The 27,226-nt window shown below is 45.7% G+C and overlaps 1 protein-coding gene across 1 annotated transcript; it reads left to right on the top strand.

Annotated features, from left to right (window-relative positions):
• The first annotated feature begins 2,557 nt into the window (after nucleotides 1–2,557).
• LOC142584172 (uncharacterized) lies at nucleotides 2,558–22,216 on the top strand. The gene is made up of 4 exons (XM_075694340.1): nucleotides 2,558–2,705; nucleotides 7,689–7,756; nucleotides 9,533–9,616; nucleotides 21,936–22,216. The coding sequence occupies exons 1-4, from the start codon at nucleotides 2,587–2,589 to the stop codon at nucleotides 22,064–22,066; spliced, it is 402 nt and encodes a 133-aa protein (XP_075550455.1). The 5' UTR covers nucleotides 2,558–2,586; the 3' UTR covers nucleotides 22,067–22,216.
• Nucleotides 22,217–27,226: the final 5,010 nt, after the last annotated feature.

The following is a 27,226-nucleotide window of genomic DNA, read 5'->3' as shown; positions in this document are numbered from 1 at the left end:
CGGATGATACTAACGTGTTCTTCTCAGGAAGAGAAAGAGGAAATCTTTTGGAGCAAGCTAACATCTGGTTACAGCAACTAAGCTTGTGGCCAAATGCAAATAAACTGCAATTAAACATTACTAAACCTAAGTATCTAGTGTTTAAATCGAAAGGAACAGTAATCCGCCCTCAGCTAGCACTCCAATTTCAAAAGGTCGACATTGAACAGGCACCAAGAGCCAGATTTTTAGGAATTATATTCCATGAAAATATGTCCAGGTCACCGCACGTAGATGTTCTTAGAAAAAATATTGCTCGTGCTGGTCAGTGTGCTAAACAAGTTGCGAAATTTGCTACTAATAAATTTGAAGCGTAATATTTACAACGCGCTTATACATTCTCGATTAACTTATTGTTTCCTAGTTTGGTAAATTACTACACAAACTAACTTAGGGTCAATTCGAACCCCGCTAACCGCGCACTGCGCGCGATAGGTAACTTAAAACGTACTGGTACCACTAAACCATACTATAATAAACATAAAATATTAACAGCATTAAAACTTCACATTTACAAATTATTCCTCGAAATTTCACGGCAATTCTGGGAAGACAAATGTTCCTTCCAAAGCAAATACTATGGCAGAATGACAAGCTATAACCTCAGCAAACTCTGATAGGAAAACCACGTTGCAGCACAAGATACGGAGATCAAAAACTATCAGTTCAACTTCCTTAACTTCTAAACGACTACCCCTTGGTATTGGACCTGCTAAATTCTGGGATTTCAAAGCAAAGCTTTGAGACGGTAAGACTTGTTACTATCCGTAGACTAATAGAAATGCTCAACTAAAAGTATAAAAAAATACGTACATGTTTTCGCTTTTGTGCTTCAAGTGCTTAGAAAACTGTGTAAGATTTAACCTTTTTCTTTCTTTGAATTGTGTACTCAAGTGTTGGAAAATGTTCGCTGCTTTAATTTCATGTGTGCTCTCCTGAAAGCCTGCCACGGCCATTTTGCTGCCAATGTACGGGTGGCCCAGCCTCGTCAGGCAAATGTTTCCCTTTAGCCGTGTCCCATGAAACAATATATGCATTGTCTTAAATAAATCCATAAAGAAAGACATATATACAGGCACATATACAAACATGCGCACGAGCGCACACGTAAGGAGTAGGACCCCCCTCGAAATGAAATCCTGTCTACGCCCGTGGCTCGAACAGCTAAAAGTTTGTGTGCAAACGCGCATTACCTTGCAACAAAAAACGGTGCCATGTTTTCCAGCATACATTTAAAGTTTTCTCGCGGAGGCCGAAAGGAAAGAAATGTTTTAAAGGGTGTTTACAGAAAACTTCACACACGTGTGGTGGACAATTATGTGAGTAAATTTTGGCTGCCGAAACCAGACCAATAATAATCCCTGCTTCAGAATAATAATCGTCGCCAAGAGAACTATCGTGCGTACAGTTGTGTCAGTGACCGTTAACCATGACCGTCGTTCACAGCTGCTGCACGTGTTCAATATATGCGGTACAGACACGTAGATTTAAATGCATTTCAAATGTTCACTTGCGCACATTTTACGCAAAGTATATATTTACGATTCATAATGCAAACTTAACAGCTGCTTCGTAGCAGAAAATTTGCAAGGGAAACGAGATTCAAGATGCACGAGCGACTAGATCAAATTAATATCTTACATGGGTATGGATGAGCAATGGCTGGCGGCAGCAGGGGATGAGTGATGGTTCTTGGAGCCTTGAGGGGGGCAGAATTCAAAGCCACTGGAAAGGCAACAAGTTATTAAGAGTAACAAGAGGTTATCTTTATTTCACTAATTACGTAAGATGGCACATTGCATAGTATAATATCACAACACATTCTTCTTTATATCTTCATACTACTCAGGTTAATTTACTATAACACAGCGCTTATTAAACGTACGAAAATAATTTTACATTCCTCATGTCGACTAAGGCTTATCGAACAAGCAACATATTACGGGTGGTAAATGCTGAAGCTATCACAGCTGTCTTATCAGCAGGAGCGCACGACGTTTTCGCTAACTACAAAACAATGAACACCAGTACATCAATCGACTTTACATGAAAAATCAGAACGCCGACAAAAAATAAGAAAGAACAGAGTAGAGAAAAGCCAGGGTGCAGTGGGCAAATTGTACCTGCTAGTATTTACTCTGTTTTGAACACACTTTTCTAGAGCCGCATAGTCGGAACCATCGTACAAGCAACACAGTGAATTGAGCGAGTTGGCAAGTTTACATTCTTGGTGTAAATGTGCAGCGTGAAGGAGGAGCAGCCGTTGCCTCGATGATAGGCACGCAGTTTGGTACAATAAGGCCAAACATTTATTATATTTCGCTTGACTCTGGTGCAATAAGGTTTCATACTTACATGCTGATCCCTTCTCAATGTAAATAGATGCCATTTATTGAAAAATTAATAGAGATCTTTTTACGACACTGTAATCCAAATAACGAGCTGAACAGCCCAATCACTGGACGATAGCTTTGCGGCTCGGGAGGTACAGTTGACGATATCTTTTTTCCGCAGACATTTGAAGCCTTTGACCACCCCATTGCGGTCATGAACGCCAACAACGACAGTACTTTTGAGTGCCTCTCTGCGCGCAGAGTAGATATTGATCCGAAGACAAAAACTGCTACGTACATTTGGTCCCTGCCCGGAGATGACGGGAAAGGGAGGTATGTAATATCAGGTTCCTTAAACACTGTACTTGCCAAGAAACTTTCGCGTAACTCTTTGGGAGCGGTTGGCTTTACGCCTAAAGCGGGCGCTGGTTGAAAGGCAGCCTATCCGGACAGTTGCCGCTGGAGCTCGCGCAGCGGCAGACGTAATTTGAACTGATGTTGAGCTCGAATAGAGCAAGAGGACGCAAGGTGCCTGGAAGAGCAACGGAAGTGTTACGTAAAAGGCCCCTGGTGATATGCCATGTGCACGGATTCCCCCGGTTTCGAAAAAAAAAACATTGCTAGTAGACGAACTTTTTAGTAGTTTCCACAGTTCTAAGAGAAATTGGTCCCATTTTCGGCTTAGTAAGGCAGGGGGCGTCATAAGTACTGGTTTCGTGAAGGATACTTACAATTTTAATAATAAGATTGTGCGATGAAAAACAAAGAAGAAAGGCAGAGAAATTAAACAACCGATTATAAATTTCCTTGGGTGCAGTTGTGTAGATTGGCCAAACTACGCGTTACCTGGGTATGTGGGGGAAAGAGTACTTATTATTCCTTAACCCATCAGATAGCGTGCACTTGCCCGCCAGTTTACGTCAGAAAAGCTGCAGTCCCACCCCGCCTATCTTATTCTTTTTGTGAAGGATCATGACAACGCCTTCGTGCGAATAGTTATTCAGATGCGACGCCGAAACACGCTGCCAGAGCTCACTGTCTCGTCATTTGATATGAACGCCAGAAATGTCCATGGATATTTACAAGAAGTTGGAACCTCTTTTAGCATTTTAGAAAGGAAGGTACTTCTAATTGCAACGCGTAGCGTGCGTGAATAGTGAGCGCCTGCGTAGGGATCTCGTTGATGTACTATTACCAACGCCGGTGTACAAGGCTCTTAACTGTGAAAGTCTAGCGCACCATGTTTATAACAAAAGTAGGGAAATGACAAAAAACGGAGACGTACAAAAGCACAGTTCACAATAGGGGATCAGAAAATTTAGTTGTGGGAGTTCATAGTGTTTTTTTCTCTTGTTTTATTGTTTAACCAGGGTAAGACATTAAGTGGTATAATAGCAAGGGCTTGGTGGCGCAACCCACCGCCCCGTTCCAAAGGGGACGCTCATAACATTCATCCATCCATCCACCGTCTGTTCACTTCTTGATGTTTCCTCCGTTACTGCTTTTCACAGGCTAACGAATGTTAAGCGTTCTCCGACGAAGCACGACGCACCTGCCTGTATCAGAAGCTACTCGGATGTTATCGATAGCTCTATATGTTTGCTGCAGTCACCAAAGTACGTGATTGTATGTGCGACGCGAATTGCGTTCTACTTTCTGGAAGCCACGCGCGCACCAGCAATTACACTGCAGGGAGCCTTCGACGAGTCAAGCGTAAAAGCCGGAGCGCTTGAACCGCAAATCGACAATCACAGACTCTGCTCGCCCGCCGATGTCCTTGTGCTCGAGTGTTGCTTGTTTCGCTGAGCACAAGTTCGCCCAATAAATATTTAAATATGTAACTCATAATTTCGACAAGAAAGAGAGAGAATAAACTTGATGCAAAAAAGCACACGTGCGTATAGGGGCTTTCGCGCTCTGCAGTGGGTGGATGTGTGTTTGAAGTTTCCTCCATATTACGGCTTCCTCGTGAAAGCCTTTTGCGTTACAGGATGCGCGTGCAGGTTAACAGTGTCACAGTTTCGACAATGTGTCGTTCTTCGCGGTTACTACCACGTGACAATATAAATCATACTACAAAGCCAGTTCTTTTTGAACAATGAGCGGTGCAACCGGTGGAAATGCTTTGTCTACAGCAGAGACTCAGCGACGCCGCCGTGAGGACCTTGTGCTTCCCAAGCGACTTTTTTGCCATAATATGTTGCGAATTCAAAACACTTAAGCTAGCACACCGAAACTCCCATTAGGGTGTATCATAATAGTCGGTGAGGCATTAATATTTTTTGCTTCTTCGTTCAACTTTTCCACTGCTGCTGCTGCAGCTGCTCTCTGGCACGCTGCTTCGCAAGGCAGTTGAGAGCATGTAATAACGAGCACAAAAAAAATTGGTTGGATTTTTCAACATGAACCTACTCAAATAGCGATAGCGTAGCAAACATCCGCTATGGCCACAACAACATAAGTTTCTTATAGTTGAAGCGCAGGATTTTTTGGGCAAAGACGAAATACACAAACTGAAACGAACTTGCGCTAATTTCCAACCGAACCCAAATGCCAGACACTTTGAACAAATGAATAGAATAACGCAAAGAAAATGAGAATCAAACCAATCAACTTGCGGAGATTGGTTTGATTGTGCAAGTGCAAATTCTGCGCTATCAAACTAAGAGTTACCCAGTGCCAACCAGCCCAATCGAAGCTTTGCTCATATAAAGCTATCAGGCGACGAAGCCAAGAGAAGCTTAAGGGATATTAATTGTTAGATTTGTTTGATACCTGGAGGCAAAAAAGGAAAGCGAAATGAAAGTGGACGAATACAACTGCCGCAGGTGACAGCCGAGCCGAGATGTCCCGCACTATTCGTGCGGTGCTCTGGCATTCAGCAATCGCAGCAACTCTCCTCTATTTTGATCTGCCTCTCTCTCCTCGCGTCCACTTGTTTAGGATGTTTGTGTGTGAGCACAAAGATTAGAAGCCCTGGTAGATTTAGCGAGCGCCACTCTAGGCGAAGTCATCACATACGTTATTCTAGACTCACTGATCGAGACACTCATGCAGGACCTCCCAAGGATACACAGAGCCCACACAGGCAACATCCACAGACACCTGTATATGATCGACCCAAACGTTTTTCCCCACAGGTTACGCGCAGCAGAACCGTATTGCTAGGAAGTATTCGGCTGGTCATTGTTTCCACCGCCGCTGCGCACAACTCATCGGCCACTATACTCGAAAAACCCTGATTATGACCGCTGTCGGACGCCTGAAACGGCGGAATACGGATTAAATGATTTTCCAGCATAAATGCTGGAAAGACGCACACTGGATAATTCCCTAGCCAACTCTTGGAAGCAACCACTGTCGTATGATGCTATTTTTTGGCCCATTGCCACATACTGCAACTGCAATGCGTATAAGGAAAGAGCTGTTTAAGCTCCTGTGTGACAAAAAAAAAAAAACTAGACGAGCGGCTCTAGTAGGACCACCGTCTAATGTACATAGGCACTCAACACGTCTTTTATCATCAACATTCCACCCAATACTATCACTCACCTTCCCTCTTCCCCAGTGCAGAGTAGCAGATTAGAGCACGCAAGCTCTGTTCAACCTGTGTCTTGTCTGTCAATAAGATATCCCTCTAGGAGCAGACAAAACTGGCTAGCGACCCCTCGTATCTGTTACCTGAATATATTAACGCTGCCATCGTTAAGGCTATCGCTCAGGTCTCCTTGATGATTTCACGTATAGCCTGTACGAGTATTAATTAATTAATTCTTTAATTCATTTATTCATTCAGTATTTTAAACGCTCCCGAAGGGGTAATACGTAAGGGCTGGGTTTGTGCTGAAGAGGGATAACTGTCACAATTATTCAATGTGAAAGATTATTTGTTAAGTTTTGCATGAAGCTTGACGGGAAACTGATAATAGCAAAGTTGAAGGAAAGGTGTTTAAAGTCTGGCTGCGATGAGGAAAAAATAAAGCTGATAATGACTTAGTCTGATCACGTAGGTGAGTAACTTCTCGTGCATGGTCAGTGAAATTATATATACAAGCCGCATTGATAATGTAAGGCGCGCGATTAAGTGGAGAGCAAACGCACTTTTGAAAGAGAGACAGTTGCAACGCGGCGACCAAAAGACAAAAGTTCCAAGTCAAACTTCGATTTCATGGATGAAACGTCATAGGAATCTGACGAAGTAATGGTTTCGCCAACATTTGTTAGCCTTTGGGTAATTGGTAGTTCTTAATTGCGCCATAGGACACGGCTTCTTTTCTCTTCTCTTCTTTCATTCTTTTCTCTTCTCTTTGGGAGGGGGGCGGGTGAGCTTGGGACGAGGTGAGGCAGGAGCCTACAACGAATTGAATAATATAAGACTACCGAAAACAAAAACACGCGTAAGAATATGCCTGTATACTTTCGAGAGTGAGACAACGGAGAGCACTCAGTGAGCAGAAGTTAACTGAGCTGGAAATTGAGAATAAAGTTGAGTCCTTTCACTAAAAGGTGTAGCATATTTACGAAAGAAGCGGTACCCTGACAGCTCGCAAATACACTTCAACTGAGGGGATGTTACAGAAAGCATTTAATTGAAACCTTGCGAGTTAACGGCACATCAATTGAAAATACTTTCCTGAAACGATTTACTACGATTTTAACCGTCCCTCGTTTAACCTCTAAGGACTGAAACTCTGCTATTACATTAAAAGAGAGCTGTTAAAAGAATTAAGAGGAATATTTCTTTTTGAACAAAAAATAATGCGCCGTTAAAAATGTGAAGCAATAGAGACGCAAACACCAGCAACATCAGCATTCCGACCATCGTTTTCCATAGTAGTACATTTAAAGATAGTGGAAGCATAATGAAGTAGACAGAATATTGCGTAACATTATGGGCGAACTTATATGTGTAATTACCCCGCAACAGGTCAAAATGTTGTTTTAGACACATTACCACCATTGTTGCTTGAAGTACGCGTAATAGCGAATCTCTCGCAATCTCTATACTTCACAATTTCAACCATTCGACTAATTAACCTTTTTTTTCTGCTCTTATCGATATAGGCCGCGGAGATTCAGTGTTTGCGTAGTTCCCAGAGCCTCTCATTGCTCACTTGATGACTGAAGCTTCGCACGCTACCGTTATTGAAGACATCAGCTGTGCGGGCTCTCTTAGGTGCCACGTTGCAAGTACGGAAAATGCAGGCACATTTGGTATTCGAAAATAAAGCGGAAATTTCCATATCGGAGCTCTCTGTACTTTGTTTAAAGATTAATGGTCTGCTGGACAATAACGATATTTCTTTACCTTTACAGAAAGAAAGTGCCTTTTTACCACATGCCAGGTGATTCACCGGATGTCACTCTATACACCGTCGGATCAAGTAAGCGCAGTCGCAATAATTGCATTTGGTTTTAATTACGTAGTGTAAGCACAACTTGAACGAACGAGTAAAACAGTAGAGCAGATGGCGCGTGAAAGGTCTCTCAACAAAGTGTCAACAGCACAACGTGGCGACCTCAGGCAAACGATAGATTGCCATTGCAGCGGTGTCCCTCAAATCTTTAGGTCAAAAATGTGGCGAGGATTACACGTGACGCAAAGAACACTGCCGATCTTCAGCAGTGGAGGCAAGCAATGCGTAATAACCAGTGTGGCGCAGCAGCAGAGCCAGCTTTTGCAGGCAGTATAATTTAGTAAAAAAATATATCTGCTTAAGTATACGCGATGCTCTTCACTTTTGACACAGGCGCGATGTGTCTGCCAATGAAGGACATTCCCTATCTTGCTAATTCCTGAAGTTATAGTCAGTTGCCTAAACAAACAACCGTAATAAACTAGTATCTTTCGCATGGACTATCACCGACTCGAATGAACTTCATCACGAAGTCTTCAGCCAGTACACGCGGTAATACCTTGTGAGCCAGTTCTGTGCAAGTTACAGAAACAAATAGCGGATTACAAATACAATTTTTTCCCTTAGTATGCAATTTATTACCGTGGATTACTGCCCCATAAATGTAAGCGGCGAACTATTAAAAAGTAATGGATTATTTTTCATTACTTTCCTGCCTACATATACTAACGTTGCACAATTATGGCAAATATAGTCGAGCACCTCAATAAGAACATTAGCTTTTTAACGAAAGATTAATTCTTTTCCAATTGTATTGTGAACTGTGCCTTGCTCGACCTTTACAACAAAGTGAACTGTATACCAGAATATTTCGGAGGCCCCAAGAACTTTATTATGAAGGTTCCGTTCGGCTGTACAGCCAGCTGATCTGGCTCTACCAGTCCGTCCTCTCGAATACTTCACGCGTTCAGTTGCTGGAAAATTCACTATGACTCCAAAAGGCTAAGTTGTCATCAAGGTGATTGAAAGATGACTAAATTATACGACTTTATCCCTGTGTTATCAACACTGTCACCATTGTTCATCGGTAGTAGCATAATTCAGATCGTACTAAAAAAGCCCGAGGACACCTAAGCACTGCTTATGATCGTAAGATGCGAATGCGAAACTTTAGTGTTCGTTTGATCGCCGCTGAACAGTCGTTCGAGTTATGAACTCCTCGCGGACAATCGGGCGCGTTGAGACGCTTGGCGAGTAAGACACTCGGCTTCTGAGCGTGGCGTCGTAGGTTCTAAATTCACTTCAGCCAAAGTTGCTCCTTTCGAATTTATTTTCTTGTATATACATTAATTTATCTACAACGATCACCGAGACGCAGTTAGAACGCAGGCGAGGGCTTGCGTGGACAAGGAACGCGCGGATAGTACAGGCTTGCGAGAGGGAAGGTGACGTGGCGTCGCTGCCATGCTCCTTCCCCTCACGCAACACATGGCGCGCTACTTGGGCAGTCCGCTCTGCTGCGTCGAGGCAACCACGTGACGTCGCGTCACAGCCAATGGGAATTGAGGTGCCATTTTTCGCTAGTTCAGAAGACAGATGCCGGCCCTCACACTCAGTGGGCCGTTTGATGCTTTCACGTCATTACATTCGTATAATTGGTGCCCCCCCCCAACACAAGCATCCGCATAATTAACGAGTGTGGCTATTCTGACACGTATCGCTGAAATAATCCATAAGACTCTTCCTATAGCGGTGCAGAAATCAGAGAAGATTTTACGTGGCTACATTCTTTGTGATTTGCAGAAAGCAGTCCCGTTGAATCTGGTCGCATCCTCTACACGGACTACAAGAATTGCGGTATTGCAGAATTTGCTCACTTCGGAGAAGGTAAGTACAATGCATTTTCTACGTGTGCTTATCTAAAAAAATTTTTTTTCATAAAAATAATAGTTCGTACGAACACCTGCCGCCACTAGACATCACATCCCTATTTATTGTAATTCCGTCATTTATTCTTCTTTTTAAGCCAATAATCTGTAATTTTTACTTCTCGAATTCCATTTTACCGGCTCCTGTTAGGAGGTGAAGCCGAAATTCGTACGGTGCCGGCGCTGGACAGAGAAGGGGCGTAGTTCGATGGTGCATTCTCCCCAGCTGTCCGATGGTGTCATACGCACACACAAGCAAACGTGTAGGCGGCCGTGTATAGTGCATGGAAGTCAAAAAGTGTCTCTATGACCAGGATGTCAGTGACGATTCATCACGAAGAACACCCATCAAACATTCATCTTGCGTTGTCGAAGATAATCGACATACTTAAAAGGGAATAATTCTATAAATCGGCCTATGTCTCAAGCCCTTATACAATAACGGTGTAATTCAATCTATAACCCATACGCTTACAGTTTTAAAGGATGTAAGGGCGGGAATCAAAGACAGATAACACCTTTATTTTGTGACGATGTGAGTTATAGACTGAGTTACACCAGTGTTGATTTTTAAGGATGTAGATTATATTACAGGGTGCTTCCCTTGAAGGATGTAAAAAATTGACTTATTACAGCTACGCTGTCATTGATTTGTCAATTGCTCGGACTAGCAGGACTCTGCGAAAGATTCTTGCTTTTATTTTTGTAGACTGCGCCAGACAACGGGCGATTCATACTTTTTACCCCTCGCATGAAAGTTGTTCACTCTCTACGAAAGTTCACTGCTACAAACACCGTACAAAACAGTCTATGGCGTAATGTGCATTATATTTCTTCAGCTATCCCGTCTGAGTACGAGGTAGCGCGTCTGAATCCCGACCACGGCGGCCGCATTTCGACGGAGGCTAAATGCGAAAACACACGTGTCATCATCATCATCATCGTCATCATCATCATCAGCCTAGTTACGCCCACTGCAGGGCAAAGGCCTCTCCCATACTTCTCCAACTACCCCGGTCATGTACTAATTGTGGCCATGTTGTCCCTGCAAACGTCTTACTGTCATCCGCCCACCTAACTTTCTGCCGCCCCCTGCTACGCATCCCTTCCCTTGGAATCCAGTCCGTAACCCTTAGTGACCATCGGTTATCTTCCCTCCTCATTACATGTCCGGCCCATGCCCATTTCTTTTTCTTGATTTCAACTAAGATGTCGTTTACCCGCGTTTGTTGCCTCACCCAATCTGCTCGTTTCTTATCCCTTAACGTCACACCCATCATTCTTCTTTCCATAGCTCGTTGCATGGTGCTCGATTTCAGCAGAACCCTTTTCGTAAGCCTCCAGGTTTCTGCCCCATATGTGAGTACTGGTAACACACAGCTGTTATACACTTTCCTTTTGAGGGATAGTGGCAACCTGCTGTTCATGATTTGAGAATGCCTGCCAAACGCACCCCAGCCCATTCTTATTCTTCTGGTTATTTCAGTCTCATGATCCGGATCCGTGGTCACTACCTGCCCTAAGTAGATGTATTCCCTTACCACTTCCAGTGCTTCGCTACCTATCGTAAACTGCTGTTCTCTTCCGAGACTGTTAAACAATACTTTAGTTTTCTGCAGATTAATTTTCAGACCCACCCTTCTGCTTTGCCTCCCCAGGTCAGTGAGCATGCATTGCAATTGGTCTCCTGAGTTACTAAGCAAGGCAATATCATCAGCGAATCGCAAGTTGCTAAGGTATTCTCCATCAACTTTTATCCCCAATTCTTCCCACTCCAGGCCTCTGAATACCTCCTGTAAACATGCTGTGAATAGCATTGGAGATATCGTATCTCCCTGTCTGACGCCTTTCTTTATAGGGATTTTGTTGCTTTCTTTGTGGAGGACTACGGTGGCTGTGGAGCCGCTATAGATATCTTCCAGTATCTTTACATATGGCTCATCTACACCCTGATTCCGTAATGCCTCCATGACTGCTGAGGTTTCGACTGAATCAAACGCTTTCTCGTAATCAATGAAAGCTATATATAAGGGTTGGTTACATTCTGCACATTTCTCTGTCACTTGATTGATAGTGTGAATATGGTCTATTGTTGAGTAGCCTTTACGGAATCCTGCCTGGTCCTTTGGTTGACATAGGTCTAAGGTGTTCCTGATTCTATTTGCGATTACCTTAGTAAATACTTTGTAGGCAACGGACAGTAAGCTGATCGGTCTATAATTTTTCAAGTCTTTGGCGTCCCCTTTCTTATGGATTAGGATTATGTTAGCGTTCTTCCAAGATTCCGGTACCCTCGAGGTTATGAGGCATTGCGTATACAGGGTGGCCAGTTTCTCTAGAACAATCTGACCACCATCCTTCAACAAATCTGCTCTTACCTGATCCTCCCCAGCTGCCTTCCCCCTTTGCATAGCTCCTAAGGCTTTCTTTACTTCTTCTGGCGTTACCTGTGGGATTTCGAATTCCTCTAGGCTATTCTCTCTTCCACTATCGTCGTGGGTGCCACTGGTACTGTATAAATCTCTATAGAACTCCTCAGCCACTTGAACTATCTCATCCATATTAGTAACGATATTGCCGGCTTTGTCTCTTAACGCACACATCTGATTCTTGCCTATTCCTAGTTTCTTCTTCACTGTTTTTAGGCTTCCTCCGTTCCTGAGAGCCTGTTCAATTCTATCCATATTATAGTTCCTGATGTCCGCTGTCTTACGCTTGTTGATTAACTTAGAAAGTTCTGCCAGTTCTATTCTAGCTGTTGGGTTAGAGGCTTTCATACATTGGCGTTTCTTGATCAGATCTTTCGTCTCCTGCGATAGCTTACTGGTTTCCTGTCTAACGGCGTTACCACCGACTTCTATTCCGCACTCCTTAATGATGCCCATGAGATAGTCGTTCATTGCTTCAACACTAAGGTCCTCTTCCTGAGTTAAAGCCGAATACCTGTTCTGTAGCTTGATCCGGAATTCCTCTAGTTTCCCTCTTACCACTAACTCATTGATTGGCTTCTTGTGTACCAGTTTCTTCCGTTCCCTCCTCAAGTCTAGGCTAATTCGAGTTCTTACCATCCTATGGTCACTGCAGCGTACCTTGCCGAGCACGTCTACATCTTGTATGATGCCAGGGTTCGCGCAGAGTATGAAGTCGATTTCATTTCTAGTCTCACCATTCGGGCTCCTCCACGACCACTTTCGACTAACCCGCTTGCGGAAAAAGGTGTTCATTATCCGCATATTATTCTGTTGTGCAAACTCTACTAATAATTCTCCTCTGCTATTCCTAGAGCCTATGCCATATTCCCCCACTGACTTGTCTCCAGCCTGCTTCTTGCCTACTCTGGCATTGAAGTCGCCCATCAGTATAGTGTATTTTGTTTTGACTTTACCCATCGCCGATTCCACGTCTTCATAAAAGCTTTCGACTTCCTGGTCATCATGACTGCATGTAGGGGCATAGACTTGTACCACCTTCAATTTGTACCTCTTATTAAGTTTCACAACAAGACCTGCCACCCTCTCGTTAATGCCATAGAATTCCTTTATGTTACCAGCTATTTCCTTATTAATCAGGAATCCGACTCCTAGTTCTCGTCTCTCCGCTAAGCCCCGGTAACACAGTACATGCCCGCTTTTTAGCACTGTATATGCTTCTTTTGTCCTCCTAACCTCACTGAGCCCTATTATATCCCATTTACTACCCTCTAATTCCTCCAATAAAACTGCTAGACTCGCCTCACTAGATAGCGTTCTAACGTTAAACGTTGCCAGGTTCCGATTCCAATGGCGGCCTGTCCGGAGCCAGGTATTCTTAGCACCCTCTGCAGCGTCACTGATCTGACCGCCGCCTTGGTCAGTTGCTTCGCGGCTGCTGGGGACTGAGGGCCGGGGTTTGATTGTTGTATTCATATAGGAGGTTGTGGCCAAGTACTGCACCAGGGTGGCCAATCCTGCTCTGGTGAGAGAGTGCGTTACCGGTTCTGGTCACGGGGATCAGGCCGCATTCCAGGCCTGTTTGTGCAATTTTCTCAACACACGGTTGTTGTTTTTTTGTATTTTCCAGTGGAGAATTGCGTGGCACCGGGATTTGAATCACGGTCCTCTTGCACTGGAGACGGATACTCTACCGTCCCCGCAGGAGTTAAATTAAAAATTGAATTATGGGGTTTTGCGTGACAAAACCACTTTCTGATTATGCACGCCGTAGTGGAGGACTCCGAAAATTTCGACCACCTGGGGTTCTTTAACGTGCACCTAATTCTAAGTACACGGGTGTTTTCGCATTTCGCCCCCATCGAAATGCGGCCGCCGTGGCCGGGGTCCGATCCCGCGACCTCGTGCTCAGCAGTCTAACACCATAACCACTGAGCAACCACGGCGCGTCCCGCAGGAGTTGTACGCCTCATTTAACCTACAGTGGTGCCCTATTTGATCAGTCAAGGTGGACCAATCTAAGCTCGGTTATACCGCATGGATGGCACTCGGCTAGAGAACCTGGTATTTATGACCTGCACATGTGTGGCCACACATAATTGAGGATATATAAATTTTTTTAGGAGGGTTTCCGTACAGCGATAAAATGAAGGAAAATACATTAAAAGAAAAAAAAAGGGGGGGAAGGAACATAACATGTGATTTGAACTCGTGATCCTTCAATGTTGCCAGGAAAGGTAGCTCAGTTGGTTGGTTCGTCAAGCCAACGGTTACTTTCAAGCGCCATAGCTCCTGCTCCGAGCCTCATACTTATGTGGAAAGGGACTGATGTTGTCCGCGGCAGTCGATTTTTGCTTTTTGCGATTTTTGGTTGGAAGGCATAATTTCTTGGAAAAAAGGCCGCCAGAGGAGCAGCGTGAACTCGAGCGGCTTTAGAGACTAGGAAAACTGCCTTAAAATATTTAGACTTGAGGGGAAGCTTCGTTAACAAACTATAACACGGCAATCAGCACTCGAATACGACGAGAGAAATTATTGAGACGTGGAAAATTCCCTTGACATAAATCTGGTTTGCGAGACAAATGCTTTTATGTATTGAATCTCTTAAAAGATGAGGGGGGAAATATGCGCTCACCGAGAGGGCATCGTCAGCACGAGACCACCACCAGGCACCTTACTGAGATGTGGAGAGCTTCGCGGCCGGAACGAAGTCTCCCCTCTCCGCCGGCCAAGAATGGAAAACGCGCTTTCCGATCGCTCAAGGTTGCGCGGATATTGTACAGCTCTAGCGTCTAGGAAAAAGCTTAAACAGGTGCGAGGGCGGCACGCATAGCGTGGGAAGCTAGCCGCCGGAATAGCTATCTCAAGTACTGCTGCTGGAGAGGGCGAAATACCTTCGTGTAATTATAATAACCCTAATAGGACTTCTTTCAAAGAAAAAAAAGAAAAGGAAAAAAAAAGGAAACGGCTGAGAAGGCTATACTACGAGAGCTATGACTGATACTTTTCTATATATATGTATTCATCTCATCTATGGGATCGCATGCGCGCGCTGTTGCTTTGTCTGTGCGTGTAGTAATTAAGAGAGCCTGTTTAAGGGCGGAGAAGAAGGAAGGAGAGGAAAGCAATATTGCAGCGCCGTGGTTTTAAAGCGCAACCGTGGTAGGGAAACGGAAGGCGATATAAGCATGCGTGTCCATGATACGCACAGGACAAACTGCCTTACAATATTTAGACTTGAGGGGAAGCTTCGTTAACAAACTATAACACGGCAATCAGCACTCGAATATAATTATAACCCTAATAATAATTGTAAATATTCATCTCATCTATAGGATCTAAAGCGCACGCTGTTGCTTTGTCTGTGCGTGTAGTAGTTAAGAGAGCCAGTTTAAGGGCGGAGAAGAGGGAAGGAAAGGAAGGTCTCTGAAGCAAACTTGCAGCGCCGTGGTTTTAAAGCGCAACCGTGGTAGAGAAACGGAAAGGCGATATAAGCATGCGTGGCCATGATACGCACACGACAAACTGCCTTACAATATTTAGACTTGAGGGGAAGTTTCGTTAACAAACTATAACACGGCAATCAGCACTCGAATACGACGAGAGAAATTATTGAGACGTGGAAAATTCCCGTGAAATTAATCTGGTTTGCGAGACAAATGCTTGTATGTATGGAATCTCTTAAAAGATGAGGGGGGAAATATGCGCTCACCGAGAGGGCATCGTCAGCACGAGACCACCACCAGGCACCTTACTGAGATGTAGAGAGCTTCGCGGCCGGAACGAAGTCTCCCCTCTCCGCCGGCCAAGAATGGAAAACGCGCTTTCCGATCGCTCAAGGTTGCGCGGACATTGTATAGCTCTAGCGTCTAGGAAAAAGCTTAAACAGGTGCGAGGGCGGCACGCATAGCGTGGGAAGCTAGCCGCCGGAATAGCTATCTCAAGTACTGCTGCTGGAGAGGGCGAAATACCTTCGTGTAATTATAATAACCCTAATAGGACTTCTTTCAAAGAAAAAAAAGAAAAGGAAAAAAAAAGGAAACGGCTGAGAAGGCTATACTACGAGAGCTATGACTGATACTTTTCTATATATATGTATTCATCTCATCTATGGGATCGCATGCGCGCGCTGTTGCTTTGTCTGTGCGTGTAGTAATTAAGAGAGCCTGTTTAAGGGCGGAGAAGAAGGAAGGAGAGGAAAGCAATATTGCAGCGCCGTGGTTTTAAAGCGCAACCGTGGTAGGGAAACGGAAGGCGATATAAGCATGCGTGTCCATGATACGCACAGGACAAACTGCCTTACAATATTTAGACTTGAGGGGAAGCTTCGTTAACAAACTATAACACGGCAATCAGCACTCGAATATAATTATAACCCTAATAATAATTGTAAATATTCATCTCATCTATAGGATCTAAAGCGCACGCTGTTGCTTTGTCTGTGCGTGTAGTAGTTAAGAGAGCCAGTTTAAGGGCGGAGAAGAGGGAAGGAAAGGAAGGTCTCTGAAGCAAACTTGCAGCGCCGTGGTTTTAAAGCGCAACCGTGGTAGAGAAACGGAAAGGCGATATAAGCATGCGTGGCCATGATACGCACACGACAAACTGCCTTACAATATTTAGACTTGAGGGGAAGTTTCGTTAACAAACTATAACACGGCAATCAGCACTCGAATACGACGAGAGAAATTATTGAGACGTGGAAAATTCCCGTGAAATTAATCTGGTTTGCGAGACAAATGCTTGTATGTATGGAATCTCTTAAAAGATGAGGGGGGAAATATGCGCTCACCGAGAGGGCATCGTCAGCACGAGACCACCACCAGGCACCTTACTGAGATGTAGAGAGCTTCGCGGCCGGAACGAAGTCTCCCCTCTCCGCCGGCCAAGAATGGAAAACGCGCTTTCCGATCGCTCAAGGTTGCGCGGACATTGTATAGCTCTAGCGTCTAGGAAAAAGCTTAAACAGGTGCGAGGGCGGCACGCATAGCGTGGGAAGCTAGCCGCCGGAATAGCTATCTCAAGTACTGCTGCTGGAGAGGGCGAAATACCTTCGTGTAATTATAATAACCCTAATAGGACTTCTTTCAAAGAAAAAAAAAGAAAAGGAAAAAAAAGGAAACGGCTCAGAAGGCTATACTACGAGAGCTATGACTGATACTTTTCTATATATATGTATTCATCTCATCTATGGGATCGCATGAGCGCGCTGTTGCTTTGTCTGTGCGTGTAGTAGTTAAGAGAGCCTGTTTAAGGGCGGAGAAGAAGGAAGGAGAGGAAAGCAATATTGCAGCGCCGTGGTTTTAAAGCGCAACCGTGGTAGGGAAACGGAAGGCGATATAAGCATGCGTGTCCATGATACGCACACGACAAACTGCCTTACAATATTTAGACTGTGGGGAAGCTTTGTTAACAAACTATAACACGGCAATCAGCACTCGAATATAATTATAACCCTAATAATAATTGTAAATATTCATCTCATCTATAGGATCTAAAGTATAACGCATGCTTGATGCCTCTGAGTTCTCTCAGGAATAATAAAGGGAAAATGTGGAGTAACTGAAGAATAATTATGTTGTCTGAGAAATGAGGAATAATTGTGAGGAATAAATAAAAAAGAAATGAGGAATAATTATGTTCTCTCAAGAACAACGGCAAGTGCATCATCGCAAGAGTGAATAGCACCGACGAGCTCTGAAAGGTTCAGGTTCCTTACTGCGGGACTCTGAACATTTTCGTTCTAAGGTGGGCCAGTCTTACCGGGGCCCTTCGGTCTGTCAGGAAGTCTTGAACGCAGTTCTAAATTTTCTAGCCGCAATCTGCCTTCTCCAGGCTGTAAAGCACAGCACAGTGGAAGAGGTTGTCGAATACTCCCTTGACGTCCAAGGCCAGGATCGCGCTCTTTTGTTTCGTGGTCCCGCTATCGCGCGTTCCTTTAGTTGTAGGATGACATCCTGCGTCGACAGATGCGGTCCAAAGCCGTACATGAGGCTTGCCAGGAATACCTTTTCCTCCTGGTACAGGGCAAGTCGGTTGTGAAACACGTGTTTGACTGACTCGCCTCCGCCCGCCGTGAGAAAAATCAGGCGCACGATTTGTAGATTGATGGCCTTGTTAGTTTTCCATATCGGGGTACCCTCCGCATGTTTCCAAGCCGCAGGGATATTGCCGTTTTCCCTGCATTCGTTTATGTACTTTAGGAGGTATTTTGTGGCCTCGACGACAATGTTGCAGAGCGCCTTATGATATATTCTGTCTCTCACTGGTGTCGTGTTCCTCTTCAATTTCCCCGGCGGAGGAAAATGCGGTCCACCTCCCGCTTTGATTGGTCCGTGTACCCTGCTAGGGTGATGCCGCGGGCTATTGGTGCTGAGTGCCCAGGTGCTTTTCGGTGATTGCTTTCAGGACGTCTTCCTCCATCCCCTGGAAGCTGTGAATCAATCACTAGATGTGTCCCTCCGCGACGGTCTTCCATTCCGTCTTAGCTAGCCCCGTCTTTATGATTGCCAACGTCCGGCAGTTGCTCAAGCTGCCCGGGAGCGGGTCGTACACCTCGTTCCAGCGGGCCAAGGCGTACTCCTCCACATGACTCGTGACAGTGGCGATGCAAAGCTTGAGTTTGCTGTTTCTTTTTGGCCTTTTCCATCGCGCGAGCAGGCCCTGCCTCCCTTCCCACAGGTGGAGCAAGTGGGGGACCACCACAAAGTTGTCGATGCTAAGTAGGAAGGTCTTGGTGAACTTGTCCCCATTTATAGGATTCGATTCGTCCAGTCTTTGATGTATTGCACGTCCGGAACCCCTTGTTTCCTAAACGCGGCCCTGTCCATGTTCTTGGCCTGGCCCGTCCTCAGGGGTCTTCTGGTGTTGTATCATTGTGTGAAGGATGCGGTGATCGCTCCCTAAGGTTTCGTCCAACCTCTTCCACTGGACCTGCTGTTTGCCGATGGAAAGGATGAAGTCTGGGCTGGTGTTCCTAGAGATGCTGTTTTCAACTCTGATGGGGAGTTACGGGTTGTTCCACAATAGCAAGCAGTTTTGTTGAGCCACGTCATGAATCATGTCACCTTCTTGTAGGTGACATGATTACCCCAGGTGACGTGGGGAGCGTTGCAGTCTTCCCATACGATTAATTTCTTTTCTTTGGTGATCTTCTTGACGGCCTTGTGGAGTCTATCCAAGAGATTTAGTGTTGAGACGGCAGAATGTGCGCGTATAGTATGAAGAGAGACTGGAGTGTGTTCATTCTCGGTAATGCTTCTACGAGGGTGTGTTCCTTTCTGTGATTCATATAATGATGTCGCGATGTGTGCTGTATCCTCGTGAGAATGGCCGTCCATATCCCCTCGACTTTGTGGGTCCCATAGCCACGGAGTATGAGTTCGTCGGTTTCTGATTCCTGTGGGGTGGTGACCTTCAGTTGATGAGTGTAGGTGAATTGTAGAGTATTTCACTTTTTATGATGCATCGATTGACAATAATATTGCCACATTTTGAGCATTTAGTCCTTTCTCTTCTTACTCTCGATTTTGAGGCATGGAAGTCGTTCGTACGTTGGTCTGATTCGGTTTGTGCTTCATTCTTAGTTATTCTCGTTCTTGTTGAAGGGTGAGGAGCCGCCCATCATTTCCATCACCTTTGATGGTTAAGCCATTGATCGCATTGGTGAGGGAGTCGATATTCTCGCCCTCCTTGAGGATCATCGCGCTTAACTTTCCGAAATTCTCCGTCATCGATTTCGTCATTTGGGTAACACTTTGCTCCAAAAACTGTAACAGCTGCTGAAGCCTTTATGCAGTCTTCTGATCGACCTTCCGCCTAAGTTTCTGCTCGATTATTCGGATTATGCGTTCCACGAGGTCTGAAGGTACCGAGCTCAGCGTGGATTGCTGCAGCCGCTTCTAGCAGCCTGCCAGATGTTGTCCTCGCGTTGCTGGCTTGCTGCCGGTTTCATTTGCGCGTTTTCCTGGTCACTCTTATTGCTGCTGCCTGGCTTCTCGCTTTCCTTTATCTGGCTCCCATTCTTGCTTTCTTCTGGGGTTTGTTCTTGGTTGCTTGCTTCTACGGGTATTCTGGGGTCAGCGTCTTCTCGCTGCATTCGTCGCAGGACATGCTCGGTTCGTTCTGCGCTCTTTTCACGCTCATCCTGCTCGTTGTCCGACTCAATACCATATCGCCTCGCTGAGTGTTCTCTTCTCTCTCTACTTTCGCGCGGGAATTTTTGTTTTAAGACTAAGTTGGGTCTAACCCCCATCGGACCAGTGAAGTCAAGATGACGCCAGTCCGTGCTCGTCGTTACGCATAGCTCTCCGCACAACGAGTCCAACATTAAATAGCGAAAGAGTTGTTGAAAAATTAACCTACCGTTGAGATGTTTGCATGCTCGTCTTCCACTTCCCAAGTTCAGCGACACCATTCTGGGGAATATTGTAAGTAATAACTATCCGGTACTAACTCTCGAAATACTCTGGAGGCCACATGAGGCACTTCCGTGTCCTTTGGTCACCTGGTGGCGAGCCTGAGCAAAGAGATAAAAAATGTATATAAAGAGAAAATATTTTCAACATTTATAGTATAATAGCGAGTATTAATGTAATTTTTTCTGACATATCGAAACCCCCAAGGGGAACATCGTGAGTGCATACCAGCCTAAGGGCAGTAAGAATGCGCACACAAAAGCGCCCATTTCTAGATGCTCAAGCCGGCGACCAATCACGACCGAGCGAGCTTTTCGAAATTTGCGGTGTGTACCTTTGTTCATGAAACAATGTGGAATCGTTTCTGAAGCGAACGCTTAGCTTCGCGTGCTTTATCCCACGCCTCCGGTAGTAGGACGATATCTCATTTAAGAACAATGACATGCAGGATACGCATAGTGACAGTTGTGCGCCGATTACGGAAGAGAGAGAAAGACTTTATTGGATTAATCAGCAAAAAAAATTAAATTGTGGTGTTTTACATGCAAAATAAAGATATGATTGTGGCGCACGCTGCAGTGCGGGACTCCGGAATAATTTTGACCACCTGGGGCTCTTTAATGTGCATCCACTGCCCGCTTCATGGCCGCTTTTGCATTTCCTCCTCTTCGAAATGCGGCCACCGCGACCGTGATTTAGGTGTGTGGGTGGGCGTGGGCGCGGGGGGGGGGGGGGGGGGGGGGGAATGTTTACTCTGTTTTTATCTAGATAGGGGGGTTTTATGCGGATCGGGACATCGCCACAATTAGTACGTGACCGGGGTAGTTGGAGAAGTATGGACGAGGCCTTTGCCCTGCAGTGGGCGCAACAAGGATGATGATGATGATGATGATGATGATGATGATGATGATGATGATGTAGATCAGACATTCACCGATCGGGTGTCCGTGCAAGCGCAGGCTCTCGCGCATCCGATTTGCGCGACGCTTTCGCCCCCAAACGACAACTTTTGCAGCTCTCGGACACGCACGTTCGGAGTACTAGAGGTTTGGAGCCTTTGCAGGTTTGAACGCTATGACGGAGCGCTCGGGAAGGACAATCGTCCTCTCCTGCCAAGGCTCTCTCCCTCTATAAAGGCTGTGGGAGAGGAGGATGGCTATCGCTTTCCATGGCGGCCCATTCCATCTCTGTAGACTAGGCACCTATGACAAATCGGCTTATACATACACACTTCTCTTAGCGCTACACAAGCGCTCGTTAATGGCTCTCTTTAATTCATTACGCAGTGAAACAACAAGGTGTATATGAATATTCTCACTGGAACAAATATATGCCTTCAAGCGCATAATTACTAAAGCATATAACCTAGTTCAGCTACTCGCCTAGATTGACGATAACAGTCGGCGGTTTCTATACATTTTTCTTTCGCTTGCAGAATGCACACTTTGGGTCCAATATGAGGTGCGAGACTCCATTCCCACAGCCTGTCTGGAACAATATGCTGACATATGTGGGGAAGCTGTCTCAGTTAATGACATCGATGCATGCGAGGATGCCTACGACTAGGCGCTGGTGCACCGTGGCCGAAGCGACGACGGACAAACGCGACATAGCGACTCTTCATCGACCGAATGCTACGGTTACTCGCGTGAGACACGTACAACGTTCTGCACTCCCAAACGCCCAGTCGCACCAACGTTTGGCGATGTCAATAAACAAAATGTTCATGGAGATCGCGTACTTGGTTGACTTATTTCGATTTACATAGTCATTGATTCACACAAATTCCTGGGAAAAAGAAAACTCTGAGGCTGTTCAAAGTTTGTCATGAACGTGACATAATAGAAAGACGTGCTGCATTTGCAGTGGTGGACCATCAATAGTGATGTATCTTTTATAGCGTCCCATAGGATACTTTGTGTGTCAAGTTTCCCTGGACAACATTCACAGACCTTCAGCGCCATCAGGAAAAGATCCGGAAACTGCTAGGCAACTCTCAGAACCATCACTCGCAATCTGAAGCAGTTTTGTTTCGGCACGTGAATTCCCATAATTTTTTATAGGACCGTTCCGTTTGCCTGCGGCAACAGACACGAGATGTCCGCACCGACATCAGACCTTCAGATCAGAGGCGAGAGCAGAGCAAGTGAAGCAGGCCCGGTTGAGATATCGCTGCGTCAATTGGTCCTTACTGAGTGCGGTCTGAATGTTTGACTATTCCCCTCACTGGACCTACATGACTCTGAAGGGGAATGGAAACATGGCATATTTCCGTCTGACTGTGACTCTAGTCCCTCTTATCATATCGACACATTCATGCAGGAATCGCTGCGGTACAGAAATTTTTACACTGAGGATGTCTATGGGCAGGAATCCGGGATATCTTCTTGGCGTAACGTTGACAGAGAACTGCCATCATCAATCGCTTGTGCACCCAAACGTAATGGCTTTACCCCGGTAAGGCAGAGGCTACAAGCACTCAGAGAATTGAAACGAATAGTAGATAAATTCCTTGGAATTACGCATGAAACACAGAGAACAGCACCCGCTTCAATAAAGAACAAGCTCAAAACAAGCATATCAACCACATATTTGATGATAATGTGCTCCTGTGGTTACATGCAATGCGAAGCACGTAGCGCTCCCCGCATACATTGCTCGGTAAAGATTACCGTTGCGGAAGCTGCCGCGTTGACGGCAGCTTGCAATGTGAGGTGTGACGTGCCTAGCTTTTCGTATATGAAATAGCCAGCCTATGAACTAATTTCAGTGTTGTTGTAGTACCGCTATGGGCGGCTTCGTGGTTTCAATGTTGCCATTACGCCGATTACTACAATTACTTTAAAATAACATTAGTGATATTACTCTAAAGCCATAAAGCATTGCGTACCCCCCTGAGAAGTTATCCTGGTGGTTTTCTTCTGCTTCCCTTGACATCCACTTTCACAGGACCAGGATGACGAGTCAACATTTTTTTAACTATACTATTCTCATCGCGTAACACGCTTATTTTTACAGGGTGTGATCTGATCCTTTCTCCTAGGTACGTATTACGCGTTGACGTTGTAGGAAGACTGATAATCTTTCTTTTAATATGTTAGTGTTTCTGGCACTCAAGGAAGAAAGTTCGGAAGCTTGTTACGCTCTCTGTAAAGTATGAAGGCGAAAGCATGCCTGATGATGCATTAAGTTATTCAATCGGGTACCAGACTTTTTGCAAGACATAACGAGCCGCAGTGTGAAGCACACGTGAGGCGCTTTTAGGTCGACCTCAATGACACATGCGAGCACTTAATGCACTACTTAAAGGTACAGCATGCCTGTTGCCAGTAAGTGTTACAAATGTGTAACAAGCAGAACACAATTTCATTGCATCCTTTCAGCAGGGGAAAACGGCACTCGCGGTCGAACGCCTTGCTCCCATGATTTCATTTCGCTCCCGCCGCTCCGCGCCCCGCACCTCGTTTCTCGCTAGGTAAGCCTCCTCGGCCGTTGCGTACTTCCGAAGCATACCGCGCAATCGGTTATGCCACTGACCCGGCGTCTTCCATCGCCGGCTGTCTCGCTTCGCAGTCGAGTGTTGCCACAACCACCGCCGCCGCGTGACGTCAGCGTCGCAACACCTTTCGCGCGCATCACCCTTTCCCGCTCAACATGCGCCTCGCAAGCTGAAGGCACGTCTTACACCGTGGCTGAAGGTCAGGTGGGTATTAGTGCCACTTTTTGCACCTGGCGTGCTTCGGTCATCGTCATCGTCCAACGAACCGCGTAAGGCTTCCGCCTTAAAATGTTTTAGAAGCGTCATTCCACCCGACCTCGGCCAAATTAATCATCCATTACATTCTCTGCGAGCAGGAATGAAAGTTTGATTAAAGTCACAGAAGGATCGACAGAGCGCGTCTCTAGTCTGCTCCTCGATTGATCACTGTTATAGGGACGTTTCCACTGCCGTTGACGAATTTCTATTTGTTTCAAGAGTGTTTCCGTGCTAAGTAATTCCTTCACTAGGTTATTTACAATTCTCCTTAATACTATCCCCGAGCCATCCGATTCGTGGCCAATCCCTATCCCAAAAATGCGGTTACCTTGGTAACCCGATGCCTTAGCTAAACAACCATGACCCATACAGGCAAATTAAATAACAACTCTCAAATATAAATGCGCTTCCCCCAAATCTAAGAGGCCAACGCACCATGCCCCCTCCGACATCCTCCAAGGGGTGCGATGTTGTAGGAATTCTATTACTTTTTTTGTAAATTTTGCCGCCATCAGCCCGGTGCCATTGGTCCAAAAAGACGAGGCTGCGCGCATTCTGTCTGTCAGTCAGGCGACGTCAAGAAGCCGCAAAAACCCGAAACGTCAAAATGGCGTTTACGCACTCATTACGCTAAACATGAGGCATAAATTTTTGGCACGACTACAGGCAGGGTCGTTAGGCATAAAAAATTGTTGCCCCTCTCATGGCTAAGGCGGTGGCTCATCGCATCGCCGACGGGGACGCGCACAGCCAGACGACGCGTTTGCCAGGCAGGATGACCATTTTCCAGGGCATTTTCGACTATCGAAGGAAACGGTGCAGTTGTTGTGCCAGGAACTGCCGTGGGAACTAAAAGCGGAGCGAGCGACGGGACTGTCGGTGCGGCTGTAGGTGGTGTGTGTGCTGCGCTTCTTCGCCACCGGGAGCTTCCAAGCGTACGTACGGAGCGCGGAGACGATCTGTGCGTCGCAGTCGACCGCGAGCGAATGCATGCGACACGTGGCAGAGGTTGTCGTAAACACAGGGGCTGGCAACAAGTGGTTCCGTTTTGCGATGGCCGCCGAGGAAAAGGCAGGCCTTAAAGGAGGGTTTCCTTCGGTGCGCTGCTCTTCCCGGCGTCATCGAATGCGTGGACGACAGCTTCACTGCCATTATCGCAACGAAGGGTGAACGCAAGGCCCCAATAATGTGCCGCAAGGGATACTACGCCCTCAGTTGCACGTTCGTAGGTATAGGTCACGCTTTCTAGGGCCGTTACTCTTTATTTTTGTCGCTTATGTTGCACTTGTCAACGCAGACTTTCTCCGTTCACATTTTCCTCATATTTGCGACGCGGATATGAGGATCCTGGCCGTGGATTCTATGCGACCGGGGTCGGACCACGACTCGTTTGTCTAGAGGCCGACGTGGCTGCGCCGTCGGTTCCAAGCGGAGCACATCGCCAATCCCAAGGAATACCTGCTCGGTGAGGCAAAACATTTTTCGTCGCAGTCATGCTTCAGCAGCGAATAGAAAGCAATGTCCGCCCGAATACAATATTTTCGCTGAGTAGCAAACACATGAGTAATTTCCTGCCTGGAGTAGGCAAAATCAAACTAATTAGTGTTCCCAAATACAATACTATAAGTGTTGGCTAAGTTACAAGCATGCTACCAATTGCTTGCCAGGAGCAGAATAAATCAACACTTATATTATTGCTACTAATGTACCCAGTACCTGCAAGAAGCAGAAGAAATGAGCACACATTCGTGCTGCTACAGAGCCATTGGTAGGGCCATTTTGTGTTTATTTCTTCTGCTTCTGGCTGGCACTGAGTAGTGCGCTTCTAATTTGGTTAGCAGTATGTGTCGGGGCGGATATGCCCAACTCATGATTTTACATGGACTCACGACAGTAATCTCTAGATTCTTCCACCTCAGAACTCTACAATTGTTGAATGATGCTGTAGCTTTGCTCAGTCGTCGACTTGCCTCTCGTTAGAGGAGTACTCAATACACTTTCATCTTCCATCTTCATGCAGGTGACAGTGGCTACCCCTCGGAGCCGTAGCTCCTGACACTGGGACTTTGCCACCTTCCAATGCAAAACACCGAGGGAAGTACAACACAGCACCTGTCGCTAGGCGTTCCGTGGTGGAGTGGCGTATTGGGCTCTTAAAGAGCCATTTCCGCTGTCTGCAGCGGAACCGCGCCCCTCATCTTTGAGCCGGAACATGCGGCCAGCATTGCCGCATCTTGTTCCGTGTTGCACAATCTTTGTCTCACTGAACACGGCGCAGAATTGAGGATGAAAGGGATGACTACAGCAGGATCGGCAGTATTAGCCGACATGACATTAATTGTGACCCCATACCACATGTTCTGCGCCGAAACAAGAGGTCACGAATGAATTAATTGAAAGGGCGGGCTGTTCGATCGAGACACGGTTTTTGGCATGTTCCATATAGCCGGTATCAAAACATGCGTTGCTCAAGCAGTGTGTGGCCGCAGTTGCGACGTAAATAGCAGCGTGAGCATTGCTATAGATGTGTACAAGCTGTTGTAGTGTCAGCAAGATGTGGTGGTCTAAAAGATACCGAAAATTTAGTGCTGGTAAATTGCTGACAAAATAGTTTTCGTACTCAATTGCAGTTGATGTCTGCATAATGCAAATTCTTTATGATTTGTCGAGGAATATGAAAGTTGCGTAGTGAAGGGTTATGTAGAGATTATATTTATAGCAAGTAAAACAGAATATTTAGTAGAAATATGTAAGATGGAAAGCGAAAGAAAATTCTGCAGTTTTTAAAAGCGCCTTTGCCACGATTTGCTTGCTGCTGCTGTATTCGTCGTGACGGCCTGTGTGTCATGAATGTAGCCTGCAGTTTTGTTTTGCAGCTTTTTTTTTTCTTAATGGTGTTGCTGACAGTTCTCTAGTCCCTTTGTGGAATGAAGGACATGAGAGTTTGTCCCCTCCCTTTCTACTGAGGC

Source organism: Dermacentor variabilis, chromosome 6 (assembly GCF_050947875.1).
Source record: "Dermacentor variabilis isolate Ectoservices chromosome 6, ASM5094787v1, whole genome shotgun sequence".
Lineage (NCBI taxonomy): Eukaryota > Metazoa > Arthropoda > Arachnida > Ixodida > Ixodidae > Dermacentor > Dermacentor variabilis.
This window is presented reverse-complemented; position numbering and strand designations above follow the sequence as displayed.